General features: G+C 38.8%; 1 protein-coding gene across 2 annotated transcripts in view; it reads right to left on the bottom strand.

The window, feature by feature from the left end:
• LOC126334731 (uncharacterized) overlaps positions 1 to 27,004 on the bottom strand; it is a 144,358-nt gene that overhangs the window by 14,089 nt on the left and 103,265 nt on the right. For both annotated transcript variants that reach the window (XM_049997271.1, XM_049997272.1), the window contains exons 5-6: positions 26,253 to 26,647; positions 10,394 to 10,559 (exon numbers count right to left, since the gene is read on the bottom strand). In XM_049997271.1, coding sequence (XP_049853228.1) covers positions 10,394 to 10,559; positions 26,253 to 26,647 — 561 coding nt within the window. The remainder of the gene's footprint in view (positions 1 to 10,393; positions 10,560 to 26,252; positions 26,648 to 27,004) is intronic.

Below are 27,004 nucleotides of genomic sequence, written 5' to 3'. Positions count from 1 at the left end.
CCTTATAATTGTAGAGAGGGAGAGTTACATTCTCAAGAGCTGCTCTGCAACACTGAACCGGAACATTGTTGACATCACCCTCTCGGGTCTTGGTTTCAGTTATCTGGTAAATTATGCTTACATTTGGCATTACTATGTCCAGAAGCTAGAGAATATTCCTTGACATAAGTTCTCATAAGTCCACAGTGCACTTTGTTGCCACATCGGTACACGTTTCTTGCATTACCACATTTTAACAAGTAATTCAATTTACCCCATTAACCAAACCGCTAATGTTTCCATCTCTCGATGATGTGTCACAGTAACATAGTCTGTACCATTACTCGAATCACTAAAATCACTTTCCTCTGCTTCATAGAATAAGCCTCTCACTGAGTTCACAAAACACACACAAAATACATTTAAGCTCGAATTAATGCGTCAATTTCACAAAGGTATAACTGGTGCCATCTAATGTATGGCTGCAGACCTATTACAGAAAGCAGCGAGTTGTAGAAAAGTTGCATGTCGTGTCTGTAGTGCTGTGACTGATATACCCATCACTGTACCGCAATACAAGTAACTGCTAGACAGGTGTAATTGTTATTGAAGGCAAATGGGTTAAACTCTGATATTCCTTCTTTTTCTGCTGTTTCTAGTCTATATCAATGATTTAGGAGACAATTTCAGCAGCTCTCTTAGACTGTTTGCAGATGGTGCTGTCATTTACCATCTATTGCAAAATGATTTAGATAAGATATTTGTATGGTGTGAAAAGTGTCAACTGACTCTAAACAACAAAAAGTGTGAGATCCTACGTATGAGTACTAAAATAAATTTTTTAATTTTTGATTACACAATAAATCTACATCTACAATATGCAAATCACTGTGAAGCACAAGACAGACAATACATTCCATTGTGCTGGTTATTATGGTTTCTTCCTATTCCACTCAAATACAGAGCATGGAAGATGATTGTTTAAATATTTCTGTGTGTGCTATAATTAATCTAATCTTGTATTCATGATTGCTATATGACCGATATGAAGGGTGTTGTAGTATATTCCTACAGTCATCATTTAAAACTGTTTCTTGAAACTCAGTAAGTAGGCTTCCTCGGGAGAGTTTACATCTATCTTCAAAAGCCTTGTAGTTGTTTCTTCAACATCTCTGTGACACTCTCCCATGGCTCAAACAAACCTGTGACCATTCATTTAAAATCCCCAGTTAGTTCTGTTTGGTACGGGTCCTGTGCACTTGGGAAATATTCTAGAATGGTGATCCATAAGCAATCTCCTTTGTTGACTGACTGCATTTCCCCAGTATTCTACCAATAAATGAAAGTCTACCATCTGCTTTACCCACAACTGAAGTGATCATTCCATTTCATACCCCTATATTGTACAAACTGGTTGAGTCTGTGACTCATTGATATTACAGTCGCAGGATACTACATTTTTTCCATTTTGTGAAGTGCACAGTTTTACATTTCTGAAAATTTAAAGCAAGGTGCCAATCTTTGCACCACTTTGAAATCATCAGTATCTGACAAAATATTTATGTTCCTTCTTTCAGACAGTATTTCATTATAAGTAACTGCATCCTAGGCAAAAATTCTGAAGTCACTATTAATCACATATATTTACAGGTTGTTAATTCAACTCAATACCTAAAGATTACAATTAAAAACAACTTATATTGAACATTATCTGAAGAAACAGATTAATCTTGCAGCTGTACTAGATTTAAGAAATTTATTTGCAATTGTGGAATCTCTGGCATCAGCTGCATTAAGTATGAAGTTGTTGCTTATTGGTGACACATTAGAATCTGTGCTGTACCAGGACTCAAACCTAGATCTCCTGCTTGTCAGGAACATTTGCCTTAACCACTTCAGTTATCTAAGCATGTTTCCAGCACAGCTCAAGTTTCCATATGCTGCACTCTCTATGACAGTTTGTCTCTTTGATACCCTGTAGCAGGAATCAAAGTAAAGCTGTGAGCAATGGGGTCATAGACAGTATGACGTATGAAGGGGTCAGAGAGATATAGTCATAAGACACAATTTTTTCGTAATTCAGTTTTTCATGCTACGACATTCTTAGAAATGCCCTCTTCATATTCCCCACAGCAAAACTGCAGACAGTTTAGGAGTGTTTCCAGCTACTTAGCATATTCAACAAATACTTGCAGGAGACAGTATTGAAAATGAAGGTTCTGATCCGTCTGATACTGACAGTAATGAATCTTGGCATCCATTGAGTTACAGTTCCAGCTCAGATGATGTTTCAGAAAGTATATAAAAGTGGCTTGTGACTCTGTCTCTCTCACTCTTGCTCATTCACTTGATCGCCATTTTTTGTGATAATGGGAAAGATCTACAGGCATATTTCAATGACAGCTTAATGCTGTAATACTGCACCTCCACTGACAACAGACTTGTACAAATATTTTTCTTGTGCTCTGAAATTTTTTGTGAGGCTTATGACTACAATTCATGTGAGTACTGTGACTACTTTTCATATTACTGCTTGAAATAAACAGAGTAACTGAAGAATTGCCACAGAAGTAAAAACAAAAGAAAAAAAAGGCTAAATACTGACCGGTGGAAAAAAAAGAAGGTGAAATGTCAGCGTAATGCTGCTCAGAAGTACATGTCTTCCAAACCCAACGAGACTGTTCAGGCAGGAACCATATGTGGAATGGATAAAGTGATTTGCTAGGAAGCTTCCCTAAGGGTTCATGACTCATATAAACATGCGAGAATGGTGAGGAATTTACAACAGTAAATGAAGCTGCGTTTGCATGTTCCAAAAGATGATTGAGCAGGTTACTATGTAACATTATACTATAAGTCTCCCTTTCACTCCAAATACAATTTTGTTGCAATATTTGAGTTAGGAATGAAAATATAAACTGAAATGCCTTTTTTCTTTGAGGAAAACAAGGAAACTATCCACTTAAATTTTCTTTATGCCGCACAAAAGGAACAGCAGCAAACAAGACCCCCAACATGGTGTATTTGGAATGCGATGTTACTGTTGCATCCTTATTTCAAGATAAATACTCAGAATGCTGCAAAGGAAGGCATGATCCTACAGCATCTGAAACTAAATAGACTTCAGACTGCCAAAAATAGCAGCTGTTCAAAATTTGATGTGTTTCTAATGGTGATGAGTAACCCAGAGTTATGTGCAGTAGAAGTTACAGAAAAGAAACAACAATACAAACTCCATCTCAGAAAGACTGGCAGTGGGGAAAAATGACAATATCTTTAACTGCTCTGACTGAAGAGAATCTTAATGCAACAAACCCCACATCTAAAATAACAGTTGGTCCAGTATTTTACAATAGGAAATTATGGACCTGTAACTATGGTACTCAAGACGGTGGATCTAGTAAGGGATACATGTTTCATGGAGTGAGAAAGATGTAGGAGGAGTTTCAGACGAAGTTGGGACCTACTTGATAAATTACTTCAAGGTAACTAACCCTCAAACAAGACATTTTCACATTATTACAGATAACTGCAAGGGACAGGCAGAGAACTGTGCTTTTATTGCCTTAGAAGGATCTTTGCTGCCAGAAGATCGGAATGTGTCCAGCATTTCCTTGTGGTAGGTCACACTAGAGTCCCTTGCAATCATGATGTTTGTTGAACTGAGTCTGTGCAAAAAACATAAATTTAATAGCACGCACATCAGATGAATGACTAGGATAGTACATTCTGCTAGCCCGAAAAATTTGAAACCACCAGTATTCACACCCAGAGATCAAATTAGTTTCAGTGAAGCTACTCAATTTAAGTTTGGGTATGAATATCACTTCAAACGAAGTGTGAAGTACTGTTTTTAAGACACAGGAGCCCTCATGTCAGTGGATACTCACATCATGATGGAAGGAAGGCATGCTGAACCAGATCCATTTCAACTGCCAGTAAAACACAGAGCCACTTTCAATTAACTAGAAAAATACTGATAACGTGCTATCTCTCATGACGTGCCTAGCTGCAGCAGATCAACACTTCATCCGGTCATGTACTGGGAATAATGTGAACAATCCGGTCATGTACTGGGAATAATGTGAACAATGATGAGACAGAGAAACTTCCTCAATGTATCTATCTCAATGTGAACTAATTTATTGGGTTGAGTGATATGTTATGTATCCATAAATGTGTAAAAATTGTAAATACTAGTCACTGATTAGATGTGGTTCAAAACAAATCCTCACAAATTAATATTTCGCATTCTAATTTATTTTCTGGGAGATTCTGTGATAAGCCTATTGACAACGTCATAATTAGAGTGACTCCAAAATTAATATCAAATAGCATAAAAGGACCTGAGTATTTTACCATATGCTTTGCGAGGTGTTAAACTATCATTTCTGGTACAAAGAAGGTTTTCTATTTTGTGTTAAATACTTTTGGATTTCCATGAAACTTAAAAGGTGCTGTGTCTTAAAACGAGCTAAAACAGGCTTATGACTCTATCTCTCTGACCCCTTCACATGGAAGTTTGAGTCAATAATGGAAATGTGCTCATATAGCTGAAGTTGTTAAGGTGACTGCTTCTGACAAGCAGGAAACACAGGTTCGAGTCCTGGTCTGGTACAAGTTTTTGTGTAACACCAATGAGCAACATCTTCATACCTAATAACACAAAGATTCCACAGTTGTGAATAAATCTCATAAATTAAGAACTACTTAAAATGGAACCATCAAACAGAAACTGTAGTGGGTAGTGCAAACCAAAGATTATGTTTTATTGGCAGAAACCTCATAAGAAGCAACAAATGTACTAAAGAGACTGCATACACTATGCTTGTCCGTCCTCTTCTGGAGTATTGGTATACAATATAGGATCCTCACCTGATACGGTTGATGGAGGACACCAAAAAAATTCAAAGGGCAGCTTGTTCTGTATTATTGCAAAATAGGGGAGAGACTGTCACAAATATGATACACACTAGTTACGGTGGCAATCACTAAAACAAATGCATTATTTTTCATTGCAGAAAGATGTTGTCTATAACTTTCAATCACACAGTTTTTCCTCAGAATGGAAAAATATTTTGTTGACTCCCACATACTTATGAAGAAATGACAGTCATAATAAAATACGAGCAGTCACAGATTGCCCAGGAAAATTTAGGTATTCATTTTTCCCACAAGCTATTCGAGAGTGGAATGGTAGAGAAACAGATTGAAAAGTGGTTCAATGAACCCTCTGCCAAGCATTTAAGAGTGAATTGCAGAGTAGTCACGTAGCTGTAGTTGTTTTAAGACATGTAACAGACATGTACATTTGCAGGCCTTTTCACCAGAGTCATTATATAATGAAAAAGGGAGTCAGACAATTACATTTTATCAAATTCTGCACAATTCATTCTAACACATTTTCCCACGTACACAGAATGATAACATTCCTATCTCTAAATCAAGTATATTACATGTTGAGGCTCTTACATGTTGGGGTAGCATGCACTGGACCAGCAGATGCAGGTTGCACAAGCCTAACTGAATGATTATTAATTGTATGCACTGAAAATGGAGTTACACTACTCTGAAACTGCTATGCAAATAAATTTTATAGATGCATAATGAAAACAAATTGTGGCCTATACATAGTTTGTCAGTGCTGAAAAATAAAATACAGCCATGAATTCCTTAAATAGCTTCACAATTATATTGTGGTATATGTCCTTTAACTAACCAAAATTTGAGTATGGCACAACTAGAACAGAAATTGTGCAATTCAATTCAAAGAACCAAAACTTGAAAATCCCACATATTATCAGTGTCCAAGCAACACCGAAACACATCAATAATCAAAAATTGTACCATGTTAACAGAATCTTCCGTCAGTTCTTAGTAGAACAACATTATAATACATGAAAAGTGCCAGTTTGCTTTTGTTCTACAATACTACTTTTATTGTTAACCAGTTTTCAGCTTACAAGGCCATCTTAAGACATTATATATATGTCTGAAGATGGTCTTGTAAGCCAAAATCCGATTAACAATAAAAGTAATATTGTAGAACAAAAGCAAACTGGTGCTTTTCATTTATTAAAAATTGTACCTTTGATGCTGCAGTAAGAAATCAACAAGGCCTGCCTGCTGACAAAGGCTCCACCACTGTTGTTTTGAACTGTAGGTACTACCTCACAGAAGGACTCTGCCAGCTGTCAGATTCATCCACCTACAAACCCTGCCACAGTGACCCCATTCCAGAAATCCAACAGGATCTCCAGTCTCTCCTCAAATCCTGGGCCCATCCCAGAACCTCTCCCCGCACTCCTGCTTTCTACATGCTTCCTAAAGTTCACAAACCCAACCACCCAGGACGCCACCACCTTCCTTTGCACTAACATCCCTAATGCCCATGGCCTTACTGCTATTGAACACTACCTTTCTCAATGCCCAATGGATTCCACCAAACCAACCATCTCCTTCCTAGTCACTATGACCAACCATATCCTCACCTACAATTACTTCTCCTTTGAAGGCTTTACCTACAAACAAATCAAGGGTATGGCTATGGCGCCTGCATGTCACCACCCTATGCCAACCTGGGCCATCTAGAGAAATCCTTCCTAAACACCTGCAATCTCAAACGTGTCACCTGGTTCAGATTCACTGATGACATCTTCATGGTCTGGATTGAGGGTGAGGACACCCTATTGAGATATCTCCTGGCAAGACATTTGTAAAATCAGTGTAATATATGTGGAAAAAAAATCTGCGTTACTATATTTCATTTCTGTATGAACAGTTATTGATTATTTGGATACTGTAAAAAAGGAAATAATTATTTTTCATTTTTATGTTTGTGTAATATTATGTATGACCATTTTGCAAATAACATCTGTGGTTGGCGAGTGTGGAAACCGAAGCAGACAATGATAATTAAAAATATAACAAAGATATATATTAGCATATTAAATTGCTCACATATAGTGGAGGTTTAGACATTACTCTCTCTGCCATCTTGTAGCCGTGAATGTTGTAAGAGCCTGTGATGCTTTCTTGAATGCTTAGTTAGCTTTCTTTTGTTCTTTTATCGAGAAAGATGCCATTGGATCCTGACGTATAAAAAAGCGAATTTAGAATTTTCCATGACGCAGTGCTGTGCCACGATTGCGGAAGCCACTGCTGCAGTAAATCCAAACTATAATTGAATGAAAGCAGTTTTCTCACAACTAAGCAGGCAGGTAGTGGTACATTAAAATTATTTCTTTCAGCTTCCCGTAGATCCAAGAGGAGAATTGTAGATTTTATTATGTTATTTTCAGAAGGAGTGGGCAACTGCTTGTACAATATCAGTGACGTAAATAATGTACATAAATCAGAGCATTAAAACTTCACTTATGTGATATTAAAAACTGTTGTGTTGAAATCTGGTCTGGCTAATAACATTAAAATCAATTTTCATTTTTAGCTTAATGCTCTTGTGTTAGCCATGGTAATCAATAGTGTTCAAATATTAAAAAATCCACTGCAGCTTTTATGTTTGGAAAACACTGTATACTGTAACTTCTTTGTGTAAAATAAGAGTAATTTTCAGTGTATTTCAGAGACAAAAGTAGAGGAAGACATGTTTAATTTTGTAATCAGTTACAGTAATGATACAGTGTTCCATTTCTAACAAGCCAGATCAGAATTATGAGAACATATTCTTGCAAATTAAAGATCATACATTCATAGCAGGAAATCTTTTAGTGTTGTGCATACACCCACATAATAGATCAGTGGGCACAAAGTTAAAATTTTCAACTACAGAAACCAGTAGCGAGAACTGCATTTTATCTTTTGTGGTCACAACAATAATCAACATATAGTTTACTTAAAGTGCTATGCAACATAAACTGTATATAAAATCAAAGTGCATCGGGATATGCGACACTATCCACATTCCTCCAGAACCTCAACACCTTCTCCCCCATTCACTTCACCTGGTTCAACTAAAACCATCAAGCCACCTTCCTCGATGTTGACTTCCACCTCAAAGATCGCTATATGAGTACCTCGGTCCATATCAAACCTACCAACCATCCAACCACCCACCACCAATACCTCCGTTTTGACAGCTGGCACCCATTACATACCAAGTCCCCTCCATACAGCCTAGCCACCTGTGGCCGTTACATCTGTAGTGACGAGCGGTCACTCTTGAAATACACCGAGGGTCTCGCCAAGGACTTTACAGGTTGTAGTTACCCTCCCATCTTGTACACAAACAGATCTCCCATACCTTATCTTTCCAGTCACACAACAGCTCCCGAAACCCCATGATCTGGCCACAGAGGGGCATTCCACTCATGACTCAGTATCACCAAGGATGGAAGCAACTGAATTACATTGCCTGCCAGGGTTTCAACTACCTCTCTTTGTTCCCTATCCTTCCCACCTCTCCCACAGTGGTATTCTGCTGCCCACCGAACCTACACATTATACTCATTCATCTCTACACAATTCCTGCTCCCAACCCCTTCCCTCATGGCTCATATCCCTGTTACAGACCTATCCTTCCCACCTCTCCCACAGTGGTATTCTGCTGCCCACCGAACCTACACATTATACTCATTCATCCCTACACAATTCCTGCTCCCAACCCCTTGCCTCATGGCTCATATCCCTGTTACAGACCTAGATGACAGACCTGTCCCACACACCATCCTGCAACTTCCTACTCCAGTCCAATCACAAACATCACCTATCCCATCAAAGGCAGGGATACCTGTGAAACCAGTCATGTGATCTGCGAGCTAAGCTGCAACTACTGTGCTGCATTCCACGTGGGCATGACAACCAACAAGCTGTCTGTCTGCATGAATGACTACAGACAAACTGCAGCTAAATTACAACTGGACCACCCTGCTGCTAAGTATGTTGCCCAACATGACGTCAATCACTTCAATGATTGCTTCATAGCCTGTGCCACCTGCATCCTTCCCACCAATACCAGCTTTTCCGACTTACGTCAGAGGGAACTCTCCCTGCAATATATCCACATTCCCGAACCCTCCTGGCCTCAACCTTCATTAGTCATTGTCTTTACCCATCTAGCCCCTTCTCTGCTCCCATTCCAGCATTACACAGCCCTCTATTCCACCAACAAACTCAGTTTTTTTACTTCTCTCCTTTCCCCCCCACACCCCCTCCCACACTCCCCGTCTAACCTCCTGACTGCATCTAGCTGCCATACTCTCCATCTCGTCTCCATGCATACCCCCAGCAGCACTTTACCACCCCCCACCCCTACCCTGCTATCCCTCTTACTTACCTCCCACCCAGTTGCCTCTCCCATAATGCAATGCTACTCGTAGTCTGGCTCCAGCTGCCAGAGACTGTGGTCATGTGTGTGAGAGTTGCGTTTGTGTGTGTGTGTGTGTGTGTGTGTGTGTGTGTGTGTGTGTGTGTGTGTTGCATGCTAGTCTGCTGTTCACACTTTTTTTTTTAAATATATATGTACATAATCACTCACTTGGTTCATATGAAATGGGTATCTTCTTGTGGTGTGTTCAGTTACATCCATTACTATGGTTTCCTGGAACTACTCATTGTTCACAAATTTGCAAATAGCTATGGAGGTAAAAGAAACAAACCACAAAAAGACCGCCATTTCATATGAACCAAATAAGAGATTATTTAAATTTTTTATGTGAACTGCAAATCAACATATGAAGTACGTACTCCGTCTTGTTATGTTAGCCTTCACTTTCTCCACAGGATGACCACAACAGACACCAAGATTTTACAAAACACTATAATATCTATATGTACTTTTGTTAATTGTTTTTGTACTGTCAGTGTAGCCTGAATATAAGGTTTATACCTCAAACCATATTGCTTCAATAACTGATGTAAGTGTCAACACATTTTGTGGCTGGTAGTGGTCTCTGAAAAACCTTTTCATATTTCTGAAACAATCATAGTCAATTAATGCTCAATATGGCCACAATAACATTAGAATCAGCTTTTTGAAAGATTGCGGTTTACAGGAGGCCAAGTAGAACAGTACAATATGTTTTGAGGGCACTGTGAGAACTACACAAAAGAAAGTTACTTTATTCATCTGCACTTATTATAAATTATATTCCCCCACCATGTTTTTTCCTCAGGATTTTGATAAAGTTTTTACATGGAAGGTTTGTGTACATACTACATATTATAAATAAGGCATCCGGCTATATATACTTAGTGCTACCCATGAGAAGCCTCTGCAGATTGCTAGTACTCAGTACATCATCATTATTGAAGTACACATTTTCTTTCATTTTCAATACAGAAAATTAGGGTAATATCTTAACAAACAAATAGGTATCGTGTGAGCTTTGGTTTAAAAAATTGAGCTGTATGAAAGTATACTCAAATAATTATGACTAGCATAAAAAACTTAACTTACCCAATTATACACAGCCTATAATCTGGTAAGCATGGTGAAGATTTCTTAAATTTTGTTGTTGGAAGATAAATGTCATAGTTTATTTTCAGTTTAGTACCAGAATGTGCACTTGAAACCATGTCAAATGGAATTTCCTTAAATATATTTAGTTTTTGTAATATGGATCCTGTAAAGAGAAAAACGTAAATTATCAAAATTCATTCAAAATCAATATTTTCAAGGGCAATTTCTCAGTACTTTAACATTTTGCTCCTTAAATAATAAAGGAAGACTTTGGTCATTAAGCTCAAGTTCAGAGTTTTCTCACCAGCCCATTTAGCACATATTATTTATAAGATCTCTGCATCTAGGAGACTGGATGATAAATATCAAATCAAAAGCATCTTGAGTGTATAAACAAATTACAAAAACAGCAAGCTCTTTGAGAGCAAATATGAATGTGAATCCTGAATTAAAGTATTAGCTTCAATTTCATGCTCCAGATCCATGTATACACTGTCCATGAAAAGGCTACAAAAACTGGCAGTTAAATGACTGACAGCTAGTTGACTACAGAACAGGTACCATAGCAACAACCAGAGAATGACTATGGCCACATCATTTATTCTGTTCACAGCTGTCACACTCTGCTACCTCAGTTGCAAAACTATGCCCACAGCCATAACATAACAATTGCAATTAGATTGTGTTGTTTCTCTGTGTGTTACATTCATTTTATGCAACGGAATGTCCTAAACTTACGAAAGTGTGCAGGAAAGTGATAAGACTATTACCACCGTGCAGTACTGCACATTAATAGGAAGCATGTGAATATACCCAGAATCGAAAGGCCCAAACAAACATGAACCAAAAACATCACCTTCTCCCGTGCTCGTAAGTGTCTTTTCTTATTTTAATCAAGGTGTAAGTGGAGAAAGTGACCTTTATTTGAATGGCATAGTTTATTCATAGAAAGTTTGCGAACAGATTTGTTGTTATACATAAGAAGTTATTGACTGTAGGCTGTGTCATAAGTGTTCAGGAGCTAGTGGAAGTGATAGTATTACTAAGAGAACTCCACAGGGAGAATATACATATATGCTTACTAGTGCCTGTTTTGTAGATATTACCAAAGTTTTCTCTACAATAGGCATACTTCATAAAATAATAGCTTCAATACATATACCAGCATAGCCTAGGACCAATTGTTGTTAAAAGAAAAGGGGGTATCATTCTTGAATGTGTGATTAAAAAAAAAAGTTATCAGCATGCTGCCTTGTATGACTGTCTTCCATTAATCCTATCCAGAATTTGGCCGAAGTAATTTAGGAAAACCACAGGAGATCCAAACCTGCATAACCAGGCTTGTATTTGAGCTCAATTTCACTTGAATTTGAGTTTAGTGTCAGTTCTTCCCTTGCATGGGGTGCTTCCATTGGACAGTGACATTTAGAGAATAGATACACATGATTGCATTACAATTTCAAAGCAGGAGATTGAGAACAAAGGAGTTGTTGGATGAAGTCCATAAATCACCAGCTTAAAATATCATGAAACATTATATGAAGAGAAAACACACTATTATTTTACGTGTACATAACTGTACAACAGATCATCCTTCCTCACAGGCTACAACATCTTAACATTGGGTATGCAGTGCTTTAAGGTCAGTATCTTTTATACACGGGCGAGGGGAGCTTGTCTGTGTCTGAAAGTTTAGTTCCCTAATTACATAATGCAAGCCGTGTAAGAGATGTTTACTACAGAAGGAGTGCACATCCCTTTCCAGATGCCTCAGCACTAATAGGTTCTGCTCTACATATTCATTTTATAATTTAATTTTTGTTATAGCTTGGCCTCTTAGAGATTTTATGGGTGAAGGAAAATAAGAATGCAGATCAATTTTGACCATAGTTCAGAAAATGAACCTGATTCATAAATTTGTTTTATTAGGCAATATTAAACTTGGAACAATGAATGAGATTCTGAGTTGGTTGAAATTAGCATGAAACATATTTGGCAATACCACTAAATCGGCTACTGATAAGACTATTGCACACTCTGACCAAAAATATTAAACATATGTTGTAGATACATAATATTTATCATTAATGGATTCACATTGCATTTGTTTGAACTATGGGATAAACACCTAGTACTCTATGAAAGCCTATTTTTGGAGTTTTCAGAATTAGCATTAATTGAGGAATCTAAGGATATACAACAACTCTCACAAGGACAGCAGAGATAACAATAGACAATCACTGTATACACAGGGACATTTAAGCATCCACTCCCATGCACAAATAGAATGGGAAGAAATGCTAATAATGGGAGCTCTTCTGTGCCATGCTCTTCACAGTTGTTTGCAAAGTATGCATGTAGATGTAGAAAACAATTAACACATACTCCGAGGTGGGCATGAATCTCCATATGCTCATGTGTGGCCATGCTACAGATCACTTTAGAAGAACCAGTGTCAAGATTACATTTGTTGTAATGCCTCATTAACGCCAAGGCAACTTTAAAGTGTCTGAACATTGAAACTATGTATTGGGTCAAAAGTGCCATATTAAAAAAAAGACTCCTTCTTAGTAGTCTGAAACTGAGTCATTTATTATGTTCATCATATTGCAGGTTCTCATATTCTTTGATTCTTTCTCTAAGTCAATGATTGAGATGTTTGTGAGTTCCTGCACAAGGGGGATTATACACTGACATTACATGTTCCCACCTCACATCATACGAGGGTATGCAGTGTGACCTGGAACATTCTGAAAGATGGTCATTTTGGTAATCCAGGTGTGGATAGGCCTAATGATGCATGGGTTGATCTCCAAATCTTTGAATATGGTTCACCCATTAGTCGACAGTATTGCGATACTGTATTCCTTTCCGACGTGCATCTTTTCTGGGATGCCTTTGACCCTGACTTCATTTTTATGGATAACAATATGCAACTGCATCGAACAGCATAGTTGGAGGAGCTCTTGGAACAAGAGGATATTTGGTGAATGGACTGCCCTTCTCATCCCCCCAACTTAAGTCCCATCAAGCAAATGTGGGATGCATTGGGCAGACATGCTGCAGCACGTCCAAATGCCCCACTTAGCCATCTTTTGGCCAGCATGGAAGCATGTTAAGAAGCGTGCCATCCATAACGATCACACACACTATTAAGAACTATGCCCTGCCCTTTTTAATGTCCGTGTGACTGTAATGACTTCAGTGTAATTATTTTCTTTGAATGAAAGTGGAATTTCTGTTAGGCTTACCTTCTGTACTATAATGTAGCAGTTCTTTCTACGTACGACCCAAGTCTCATAGATCTATGCTGCATGGCAGTACACATCATGCCAAATTTACTTTCGTCCTCAAGTTTTGCACAGCAGTGTGGTAAGCAGACACAAACTTCAGAGTTCCTGTCACTTCTGACCCTTACTGTTCATACCTAGGATGGGGCAGGTGTTCTCAAATGTTCGCCCAGAGTTCCCCCCCCCCCCCCCCCCCCCCCCCAGAAGTAAAGGTAATGGCATCATTTTTTAGCTGAAAATACAGTCAGCAGCATTAGCCTTCCATATAGCCATATCAGCTGGGTGTTCAAGCCTAGCAGAGAATACAGTCAGCAGTATTAGCATTCCATATGGCCGTATCAGCTGGGTGTTCAAGCTTTCACTGATTGACTGACAGAAGTTTCATTGTTTAGATTATTAAGGATAATCTCATGCAGTTGACGGAAAAGAAAATGAAAATTTCTGAGAGGCAAAAGGGTTTAAATTGTTTCACTCACGAGACTACATTATTTTTAAAAGATTATTATTATTATTATTATTATTATTATTATTATTGGTATTTCACTGAAAAAATACGGCAACCAGCCACTTTTTAATGCGTTTTTTATTTACGCCAAAATTGTTATTATTATTATTATTATCATTATTATTACTATTATCACCATCATCATCATCACTAATTCATACAACTGTAATACTGGCATTAATGCATGACACAATGTGGTGGAGGTTACAGCTTGTGAAATGAATGTACCTATACCTTCCTTGCACCATCTACGCAGTACAACATACTTTGTAAATAAAATAGAAAGAAACTTCCACATGGGAAAAATATATTAAAAACAAAGATTCCAAGACTTACCAAGTGGGAAAGCACCGACAGACAGGCACATGAACAAAACACACAAACACACACACAGAGAAAATATATTTTTCTGTGTGTGTGTTTGTGTGTTTTGTTCATGTGCCTGTCTGCCGGCGCTTTCCCACTTGGTAAGTCTTGGAATCTTTGTTTTTAATGTACAACATACTTTGTACTATGCAACTATGATGATAAAATTTAGACATATACATCACATATGCTTTTCTCATGAAGATGTTTTTCCAAGTTGTAGGTAGTTCTGGTGAGAGACTTGAAGCTGCTTCATTATCCACTTTGCAACAATATAAAACCTAGCTGACAGCACAAAACAACAGCCACTATGTATTGGTCAGTAAACCACAGTAGGGCCTACACAGTTCGTCACATTCTTCCTTAGTTTCGGCCAACAGAGACTCGAGAATTCAGCTCTCTTTTTTTTCTGAGCTTTAGCTGCCGCCCAATGCTTAACCATTTCTTTCCGGTGTTGTTCTTTTCTCTGTTGGATCCACACCTTTCTTGTCTTCTGCTTCAGGTTTCCTTGGAAAACTTTGTGTGTTAAAAATTTTTCCTTAAACGGATCACATTCTGGGATATTTTTAGGAGAAATTTTTGCTCTTGTAGATCTTTTCCAACTTTCTCAACCATGCCTCTTTGGTTTTCTTATGTTGAAAGTGGGTTAATATCCTGGGGTCATTCAGGTCAAGTGGGCATCAAAAGGCAATCTTTCTTTTCCAAATTGTGTCCCTTATCTTCTCCATACATTTATATAGCTCAGTTGTGAAGCCTTCTGTGCTTGCTGGTTTCTTTGATGGACCCAAGATTTTCCTCAAACTCTTTCTTTCTTTGGCCTCAGGTTTCTTCTTTAGACCTTTCTTGTTCATTGTGAGTCTTTCCACATGTAGAACCTTTGGTATAATAACAGTGGAGTAGTGTCTAATTCTGACATATAAAGATATCAACCTCTTATTGTAGATGCCTGTAGTTAGTCTATAGGCCATTTCTATTTTGTAAATGGGTGATATGAAGTCTTCTTTCACTAACAGGTTAGACGTTAACCATTCATATAGATATTTAAATTTTACTACCAGCTTAATTTTTCCTTGTCTGAACTCTCATTCTCTTGGTGCTGGTTTTATGTTTGTCGATGGTGCATATGCAGACAAGGAAAAAAATTTCTGGATTTCCCAGTTAAAAAAACATTTTCTCCCAGGTGAAAATACACATTTTCCGTGTTAAATGCCAGTATACTTTCCCTTGGAACTGTAAAAGTTATCAGTCCTTTGAATGGCTATGGTTTTCTACAGCGGCGTAGAATTTCTTTGGACTTTAGAAAATGAAACTGGGGAGTTGACACGTTTTGAAAAGATCTTTGATGTGCAGCAACATGTACACTGCATATTTTCATATTACGAAAGTATAATTGGGAATTCCACCAAATACTGCATTTTAATTTCCAAAGCATTGGAATTGAGACTGCAGTGCTCTTTTACAAGCCAGTCACAGCTCATGTCACGTGATCTCGCCAGCTGAGGACAGCGAATATTCAGAGTATGGGATACATGATGTAGTCAGTCAATTAGCAACATCACGATTAAGTATTGCGAACACAAAAATAGGAAAAGTTAATGGTTTAAATTAAAATACATAGTGTTGCTACAAGAAAAGCAACGCTTTCATATATAATATTGGTCTCGAGGATTTGTGGGGACGTAGAACCACTGGTTCACCCCCCAATAATAACACTACCCTACCGCAGCGAAAACAACTGTATCTTTGCCAGACCTGTTTTCTGTAGTACGTCCTCCATGCTACAGTGTATACAATGTGAGAGTAAAAGTGTTCAATAGTAATTGACAGAAGTGCGAGTGATTATTTATCATTGTAATTACCACACCCGCTCTCCACTACTTATAGATTAATAAGCTGTAAGAGAAGCTAAGCTTTCACATATAATGTTGATTTTTTTGCCCATGTTACCCTTTAAGATACATCATACAAATGAGCCAGTAAAATGTTTAATAACGACATAAATGTCTGATCTTCTGGACTCGAAATTCTTCTAAATGGCTCGTCCTCAAAGAATTTATTTTTAAATGACAGTCAAACGCTCTTTGATTTAAGAAATTCATCATAAATTCTCGCACATAGCTCATCTTGTGTAAAAGGAAATTTACTTTGAAAGTATAACGCTTTTCAAACCACCATTTGCAATAATTTCCCACGACCTGTTAAAAATAGGTTCGTTTCAGCAGTTGGCAGAGAGCGCCAGATAACAAGTCTCACTGCACTTGCGCAGCTACGATGATGTCGGAAACCCGTACGTTCGTACATTAAAAGATCTTACATTATGTCCTAAAAGACATCAGAGGATACTCCAAGAGCATCGGAATTTCATGAAGTATACTAAAATGCATAATTCGGCTTGCAGTGCACATTCGTGTGTCCAGATTCCCAATGAAGTAGGCCTCGACATTTGGTTCTTTATTATGGCATAATGACATACGTGCTAGAAGGTGAAAACGAGCAATTGAAATTCAGTGAACAGTTGAAACTATCCAAAAGTTCAGAATTAAACACTTCGTTTTAAATAAAAGCCCAATTTCTTAAGTAAACCGACAAAAATAACTTCATTGTTCTGCAAGGCGATTAATGCTTGACTGTCAGAAAGGTGGAAATAAAATAAGATCTGAAACTAACAACATTTCAGTCCTTCATAGTTATGTAAATGTATTTTAATTCACTTGATAGCTTCCAGCCATAGAAATCTGTATTGTTTTCATTTGACACGAGCCGGGAAACAGCAAAATCTCTAAACATAAACAACGGTCATCTGAAGACTACCCACCTCCCCACTACAATCAGACTGCTCTGTGCATCTGGCCCAGATCTACGATATTTATGACCCCCCCCCCCCCCCCCCCCAAGCGTTTGAGATAGGACGCTAAAAATTTAAAAAACTGTCTTTTCAAAAAATGTTCATTTTGTAGTGCACACCTTTCTGAACAGTTTGATACATGAAGCTAATATGTTCAAGAAAATGTAAGACATGTTATTTGGTCTTATGTGTGCCAAAGTGCAGTGCACGCATCTTCACACAGCATTCTTCTATCACATATCACTGTATTATGCTCTTGAAATTCACAAGTGTACAATTATATTTACGACAGTGGAAATTGAAATGTCCTGTGGTGGCTCCCCTGCTCCCAGTTGGCTGGTTTGACATCCTGCCCCTCTTTAAAAAAACTCGCAATTAATACTAGATGAGATTTTTGTAACCGGGAGAACAAGAACTTTTGCACTCTTTACTGTATTTTGTCTAAATTTGGAATTGTCACATTCTTCCATAATTTGCGTAATGCCCCCATTTCTTCTCCTTCCTCGTTCTAACAAACAATCTCGTCATCACTAATTCTGTAACTATTTCTGCCAGTGTCAAGACTCAATCTCCGGTTAATTTCACCAACCCTGCCACAATTATCGGTTTAGTTATCACGCGTTTATTCTCCAGTCAGGCGTTAGTTATTACGTGTTCATACAACGCGTTTTCCACGTTACTCCCACAAAGAACATAAGCTGCTGCTAGTCGGTGACTGTACAACTGGCCATTACTAGAATAGCGATCTGGACAAAACTTTTCTGTCAAAATTTCATTTTCTTGGGGACACCGAGAAGATAATACGAGATCTCTCTAATCTGTTATTCCTGTTTGCATTTATTTCCACTCTGGTAGTCTGAATCTATGGATTTTGCTACTAATTATAACAAAGCTGATCATGTGCAAATCCAGTCAACCACACAAAAACAGCGATTGGCATTCATCTGTTCGGCCAAATTCCACTCAGCTCGTACAGTCCCGTTCCCTTTTGTCTGCAGTAAAGTTTATTTCTAGATGCAACCGGGATTCCTTTGGCAGAGATATCATGTACACCCCTATGCACCCATTCAAACATCAAATTATGATTCATTCACAAATCAACAAGGAATGTGTTCAAAAATGTTAAAAAAGTCAACAGGGATGCGTTTCAAAATTATATGAATAATTGCTAGACCAATGTACGCTGGATGATAGGCGCTTTGTGAAACAAGGTTTTCTTCTTCAAGAATACGAATTTGTAGCCCCCACTCCTTCGTGAAATTGCCATCCGTGGCTGACTGCCCGGGTTCCCCCCCCTTCCCCCTCCCCCTCCTACCTCTACATCAGGGCCTGTTGTGCATGCATGAATCTGACAGCTTGAATTTTTCCATGTAGCATCTGGCTGCTTGCTGCTACTGCTTATACAGCTAACAGCCAAACTTCTGCAGGGGAGAAGGTACTACTCATATGCAACTCAACTCTGCATGCGTATGAGCCTGGTCACAACTGCTTGAATGAATTTAATGTAAACAGTTGTGGCGTCGCACTCATCATCGGCAATTTGTTATGAACCATTGCATAGTGTTCCTAAAGCCTTTTGACACATTTTGCTGCTAGCAGACGCTTGTATGAGCACTGTGTTTTGTTGCCGTATGTAGCACATTTGCTTTTCAACTGAAGTTTTATTTTTATTTTATCCCCCCCCCCCCCTCAAGAAAACGAATTTGTAGCCCCGCCCCTTGTGAAGTTGCCGCTCGTGGCTGACAGCCTGGGTCCCCCACCCATGAACATCGTTCATGTTTTATTCTGCAGCAGAGGGACACAGTAATATCCTTTGATATCCTTTGTTGGAGTATCGATTCTTATCAGCCAAAATTAAAAAATTTAACTGAAAACTAAAACAATGAAAAATTCCCGGTTTTCTCCAGTATGAAAACATTCCCGGGTTTTTCCTGGATCTCCCGTTGTCACAAAGTGTCTTGTAAAAGAAGATCTGAAGCCCAGCCTTCATTGCCTATGCCTTCAGTTGGTTAAGATGTTTTGTTGCTGTATTCAGGGAGTCTGAAAAGACAACTAGATCATCTGCAAAGCCTAGACAGTGAACTGTAAGATTCATGTATTTGTAGCATAAAGTAAGGTAAGGTAAGGTTAAGCTTTGCATTCTGGCCCTAAACAGGAAAGTCTGGCCCAACCGACCATTGTAATATGTGTGGTCCTTCCAGACATCCTCCTTTGTAGGAGGAGTGAATCAGAGTGGATCTATGGACTGTTTTTGTAAACGAATGTGGTCTTTGAGACCTCACAGTCAAGGAGACATTCAAAGTAAATCACTAGAAACTGGCAACCATCTTCATCACTGATGGCTAGTTTTCCTTTGGAATCTTTGAGCTGTATTATGGCTCGGGGGTGGAGGCAGCGGGATATTTGTTCAGATTGTGCGTGCAGATTTTATAGAAGTTAGGAATGTTATTTTCTCATGTTTAGAAGTTGACCTAGATTGCTTCATTTTTATGGCAAACTCAATTTCTGCCAAACATCTTGTCTTAGCTGTTGGGACAGTCTCCTTAGCTGCTCTGACTATGGTCTCTTGTAGTTGTTCCCATTTCTCTGGATTTGAAGTTTCCAACTTGTCAGTGAATTCTTGGTTGCTCCTTACCTTGTCTCCGTCAAACTTAGAATTTTTTTCTGGGAGTAACCTTCTTGGCATTTCTTGGAATTTGTCGAACTTCAATATTTATAAGGGAGTGATATAAATTGGCATTTATCAGAACTTTTACATTCTGGATCTCCTGTTCCACCTTCTGTGCAAAGGCGACACGGCCAATTTGGAAAACACCGAGGTTTGAATCTGGAGATGTCCAGCTCTCCTGTTTTTTGAGAAAGTGCTTGAAAGCAGTTGGCTTTAGAACCAGATTGCATAACTCCACTAGTCCCTCTCCACTGCAGTTGGTTCTCCTTTGAGCTGTGTAGTATACAATAATAATTAATATTTTCTTTGCTTACCAGCTGGGCATTGAAATTCCCCAGCAATATACTGGTGTGTTTGCTGGGTACCTTTGAGAGGATATCGTCTAGCTCCTCCCAGAATGTGTCTGTTCCTTCTGTGTCCTCCCTGATTGATTGGTGCATGTATGTTCAGCAGTGTGTGAAGTCTATTTGGATACAACAAAAAGAAAGAATAGAGTCTTGGCTGTTAGGGAAGGTAAAGTCCGTGATCAAGCACAAAAACTTCCTGCAGGCAATTAATCCTGTGCCTACGAGTGGGATAGTTTTTGCTACACTGTATTACTATTATTATTACTGGCAAGTGGTTAGGTACAAAGCATTGGCAGCCTATAGGCTTCCAATTTCTGTCAGCTCAGAAGTAAGGAGACCGGCAAACAAGTGATTTACAAATATTAGGCCTAAGTGTAGTGCACACATTTTAATTTGTTCTGGTTTAATTGGGGTGCAACATGTGGGTGAAGCATGTGCCAGCAGGGAGGGGAGTGGCGCAGAGAAAACATTCTGTAACAAGTATCTACCTTCAACGTGAAGAGTTAACTTATTTCCTCAGGAGTAGTTATAGTTAGCACTCACACTGCACTGAAAAATGCTTCATTATTTTACAAAAAAAGGTTGTTGGAAATAAGCAGTACAATTGGCTCATCAGTTCATGGTTTAATAAAAGAACTACAAAAAATAAATATAAATTATCTTTCATCATTTTAAAAATGAAAGTGTTCAAGCGAAATTCTTTTCTCATTCTACAGTTTAGTTAAATGCTGATGGTAACTGTGGCAGTGGGGAGGGGATTACTAGCTGTATCTGACTGCACACAGAGGTAATGGTCTTGAAAAAGTTGGGAACCACTGTTCTAATGAGAACCAAGGGGAATAACAGTCCTCTCAACCAGATCCCTAAGGGTAAAGTTAACTCTAATACAAGTAAGATGTAACAAATAAGATGAGGCAGACACCTAATGTATTGCATACTAGAGGTGTGTGTGTGTGTGTGTGTGTGTGTGTGTGTGTGTGTGTGTGTGTGTATGTTTTACCAAATCCTTTTCATTTCTCTAGTATTTTGCTACACATGAGCTGATGATACATATAATTAAGCCAAAATAACTACTCTTTATATACAATATTATGAAAACATAAACTGCTACTCACCACACACACACACACACACACACACACACACACACACACACACACAAGTAAGAAAACCACACACATACATTACCGCTATCTCTAGCCAGAAGGCAATGTCCGGCCAGAATGCAACTCTGTTCTAACGGCAGGAGCAATCCGGAATGGGAAGGGGGAGAAGTGAGCAGTCCCTGGCAGAGCATGCAGGGACTAGATGATAACAAGACAAGACTCCCAGGTGCAGCATTGGGAGGCTATGCAGGAGGGATGGGGAGCAGAAAAGGAGAAAAAACTAGTGTTTGTGTTGGCAAACAGTGGTGCTCAATGAGGGTGAGGGGATGTGAAGTGGGAGGAGCTGGTAGGTCTAAGGTGGCGGATACTATTGGGTGGAGGGTGTGGGGACAGTAGGTTGACGCTGGAATGATTTTGGGTGCAGAGAACTATAACCTACTGTGCCCACACCCACCCTCCAAAAAGTTCTGCCCCCTCTGACCTATCACCTACCTTTTCTGCTCCTCTACACTCTGACATGCAGTGCTCATCCCCCCCCCCCCCCCTTCTCTCTCTCTCTCTCTCTCTCTCTCTCTCTCTCTCTCTCTCACGCATACACCTTCATTCTATGTGACAGTTGCATTCTGGTCCGAGGTGTCAGAGATAGTGGTCATGTATGTGCTTGCTTGTTGTGTGTGTGTGTATTCTTTTCTGTTGACGGCTTTGGCTGGAAGCTAAATGTTATGCCTGCCTGTGGCCCAATGTGTCACCTTTCCTAATATTGCAGAGATTCCAATGTTAGATGGATCAAACCCACCTACAACAATTACAGTAAATTTGTTGGGATTATTAAAGGTGGAGTTAGTGATGCATTCCTACAGGATACCACATAGCACAAAGAGTATATCTCTGGTTGGAGTGCTCGAGAACTGGAAAATTTAATGAACTGTGGTCATTCCACCATTGTGCAACATTTGTGTGCAATGGGGACGGTTCAAAAATTGGGTGTATGGGTACCACAAGCTCTAAGCCAAACTCACAAAAATCAGCGGGATCTCTGCTAGCTTCTCATCATATGTATCATTCCTGGTGACAAGGAGTATTGTCTCTATGATAACATAAGGAAAATAAAGGAATAGTTGAGCCCAACCAAAGCAGCAACTCCCCATACAAAGATCTGCACGTATCCACAGAAGATAATGTAATGCATCTTGTGTAACAGTGATGGTGTTGTGCTTCCCCGTGGTGTAACCATCATTGCTCACATTTACTGACAACAGCTGAGATGTCTTGCAGATGCAATCCCAGAACAATGGTCAGGAAGACTGCATGAAGTGATGCTACTCCACGAAACACCCACCACCATTTTGCCAGACTGACAAAAAACACTATACAGAGGTTGTGATAAGAAGTCATCTCACACCCTATCTCATTCACCTGACCTCAACGAGTTCTTCACCACAAAACCACACAGTTCCTACATTCAGAGAATCAAAAACTCACCCCAGTGTTGGCAGACTGTTGTAAATAGTGAAAGAGAATATACCACTGATGACACTAGCCTCTGTTATGTGTATGTGTTGTGTTCATTAAACTTTCGAAAAAAAATTCATTGATCTTATGCACCACCTTAAAACAATAGAAATTTTGAAGTCATCAACAAACATGTCCCTACAGAAGCAACATTCAAACTACAGAGAAGTTGTAATGATCAGGTACTCTCTCTCACTACTTATATCGAAAATAGGTATGAAAAGAAATCAGTAGCTTGGATCTATCAACAGCTTACGATACTGTTTGGCAGTAAGGATTTCTTTTGAAATTCAGGAGTGTTATCCCACATTGTAAACTTACAGATCTACTTAACAACATGCTAAGCAACATATACTTTGAGGTCTATTCTTACAATGACAGAAGAAGAGTATTTAAACTAAGTGATGATTTACCTCAAGCATCTTGTCTGTACATATGCAAATGACCTAAAACATCCCAACTTTTCTGATGCTGAAACCACTTCTACCAATGACAAGGGAGCCTTTGACGTATGTTTCAAGAAATGGTGCCTCCACCTAAATCTCGGAAAAAAGTTACATCTGAGTTTCACCCATGCAACAGATAGGTCAATTATAAACTAGTAGTCAGATTCAGAGGCTTGTCTTGCTGTACAGCAGTTCACCAAAACACTTAGGAATAACACCAGATAGAACTCTAACTTTCAAGCAGGATCTCTCAAGTACAATAGATGAAGTCAAATGACAAATAACAGTGTACATAAACTAGCTGGTACCTCATGGGGAGCCAATGCTCATGTTTTAAGCTACACAGCCTTAGCCCTATCATAATCTGTTGCTGAATACTGATGCTTGATTTGGATCATTAGCACTCACACTAAGAAGATAGATGTGCAACTCAATTGGCAATACGAATAATTACATGATGTATTTAGTGTACAAACACCTTATGGCTTTCTGTTCCCAGGAATATCTCACCTGCAACTTTAAGATCAGAGCTCTCCTGGAGGTCTGGAACAACATTTAGAAGAATTCTCAGCTATCAGTTCATCGAGATATTGCAGAAACAGAACACCGTCAAGAAAACCACCATGGCACACAGCAAATAACCTTGTTGGGTCCTCTTTCAGTGCCAACTATTCATGGAAAAGCCAGTGGGAGCAGCCATCAGGTGTCAACAAACATATAGTTCAGAAGTTTTCATATGGATACAAGGATTTGATCTTCCTAGACACCAATGGAGGATAACAACTGGATTTGAACCAAATAAGGCAGATGTAGTTATATACTGCACAAGTGGAGATGAGATAGTTCTGCAAGATGGGACTGTGGTGTCCCCTTACAGTCAATCCACCATACTGTTGCTGACTGTCCTCTTCAAGCATACAAAGGAACAATAATGGACGTTCACCACACATTGGATGAAGTAATCACATTGATCAGGGAGCTGTAACTGGAGATGTATATCTATATTTGTTTTCATAATATAATGAATAAAAATACTGTTTAATCTCTATATAGAAGTCAATCTAGAAATTATTATTGGACAAACTGAAAGGAATTAGCAGCCTACTGAGCACAGAAAACTGACTGAGAGTATACCAAAGAAAGATAAAAGTACTGAGCAGTGGCAAAAATGGGATTAGAGAGAAACTTACCACCAACATTGATGACCATGAAGTAGACGAATTCTGCTGCCTTGGAAGGAAAGTAACTTATGAAAGACAAAGCAAGGAGGACGTAAAACGCAGACTAGCACGAATACAGAAGGCATTTCTGACCAAAATGTGCCTATTAGTATCGAACATCTGCTTTAATTTGAGGAATAAACTTTTGAGGATGTGTGTGTGGAGCACAGCACTATATGAGAGTCAATCATGGACTATGGGAAAACTGGAAAAGAAGAGAATTGAAGTGCTTGAGATGTGGTGATGGAAAATTAAGTGAACTGATAAGAAATAAGGAGGTTCTCATCAGAATCGGCAAGGAAAGGAATATATGGAAAACACTGACAAAAGGAAGGGACAGGATGATAGGACATGTTAAGACATCATGGATTAACTTCCACAGTACTAGAGGGAGCTGAAGAGGCTAAAAAACTGTGCTGAAAACAAGAGTTTGGAATATACCCAAGAAATAACTGAGGTGGTTTGTTGCAAGAACTGCTATGAGATCAAGAGGTCGCCATATCTGAGGAATTCACGGTGGGCCACATCTAACCAGTCAGAAGGTTGGTTGGGGAGGGGAAAAAAAATTAAAGACTCATGATGCTCTAGGAAAGATGTTGTGCATCACAAGGAAGAGTATGTTTCAAGAAGAGCCAAGCAACATATTTTCTTCCACATATATCTCGTAAAATAGCAATGACATTATATCAGAATTCACATTGAGAATTATGGACAGTTGTTGTTCTCCACACCATTCTTGAATAGAAAGGTGGTGGTGGTTAGTGTTTAACGTCCCATCGACAACGAGGTCATTAGAGATGGAGCGCAAGCTCGGATTAGGGAAGGAAATCGGCCGTGCCCTTTTCAAAGGAACCACCCCGGCATTTGCCTGAAACGATTTAGGGAAATCACGGAAAACCTAAATCAGGATGGCCGGAGACAGGATTGAACCGTCGTCCTCCCAAATGCGAGTCCAGTGTGCTAACCACTGCGCCACCTCGCTCGGTTTGAATAGAAAGAGAAATAACAAAATGGTTGTGGCATTAGACATACTCTCTAGCAAACGTTCTGAAGACGCTTTTGGAGTATGGATGAAGTATACAAAATGAAACATTTATTCACTCACTCACATGTATTTGCCAGTTCATGCAGATTTTATGTTCATATGCCAATATTTACCAAAATAATTATTAAGCAATACCAATGCAATAGCCAAGGCTCGGTGCACTCACATAGTGTCAGGTGTATAAATATTCATTACGGAGTCATGACAGGAATGTAATTTATTTATTAACACATGAAAGCTAGCAGAGTGTGTGTTCAGCAATGTAGCCAAAAACTGTTTAGCAGGTAATACCAAACCATTTACCTCACATCAACTAAGAAAATATAAATGACACTTATATATTTACCGACTAGGTGGAATTTGATAGACTAATACTTATGCCAAGTGTCTGACATTTTTAATATTACTATCAACCTCAATATCATATATAATTTCCCTTCTTGTCTCTGGCATGGTATGAGCTTTAATTTTCTTTGTGTTGGGAAAAAACTGACTTTTTATTTTACCTATGTCTGTACAGTCTGAAGGCTGAAGTAATGGTTTCCATTCAACTTCTTCCTCTTCAGCTTCCTCATCCAAAGACTCCACTTGTTCCTCCTCCTGCTCCTCTTCTTCCACCTCATCATCACCATCTTCTGCTTTCACTGATGTTTCTAGTTTTGATTCCACTGAAGGCTCTTCACAATTTTTGCCACCAAGCAGCTTCTTAAAATCTGACCAACTTTCAGCATTTTCAGACACATTACGAAGATTTTGCCAATTATATTCTGTGGTTTCTTCCTGGAAGTTGGCTGTTCTGGATGTGTGTCTGTGTTGTGCAGGATGATGGAATGATCTGAACTTTGACCTACCACTTGGATTTCTCCTGTTAGTTGGGTTTCTGTGATATCTCCTGTTCCACCTGAAACAGACATGTCAATATATAATTATGTCAGGAATTGCCACAAAAACTAAAAATAAAAAAATAATACTGCTGTGAATAAAAAATAAAGGAAGAATGAGTTTCTAAGAAAATAAGAAGAAATGCTACTGAACATCATATAACTAACTCTAGTTGTACAACAAAGACTACCCATATCTAGGTTTTATGTAGTTTCCTTAAACCAATCAAGGTAAATACCAGTATTGTTTCCCTTTTCAAAGAGCACACTCAATACTCTTCCCCACTCTCATCCAATCAAAGATTTTGCTCTATCCCTAATGATTTCATTGTCAAAAGGATCACCTTACTTCTTTCTTTCCATTCTTAAGCAATTGT

This window comes from Schistocerca gregaria, chromosome 2, assembly GCF_023897955.1.
Source record: "Schistocerca gregaria isolate iqSchGreg1 chromosome 2, iqSchGreg1.2, whole genome shotgun sequence".
Classification (NCBI taxonomy): domain Eukaryota; kingdom Metazoa; phylum Arthropoda; class Insecta; order Orthoptera; family Acrididae; genus Schistocerca; species Schistocerca gregaria.
This window is presented reverse-complemented; position numbering and strand designations above follow the sequence as displayed.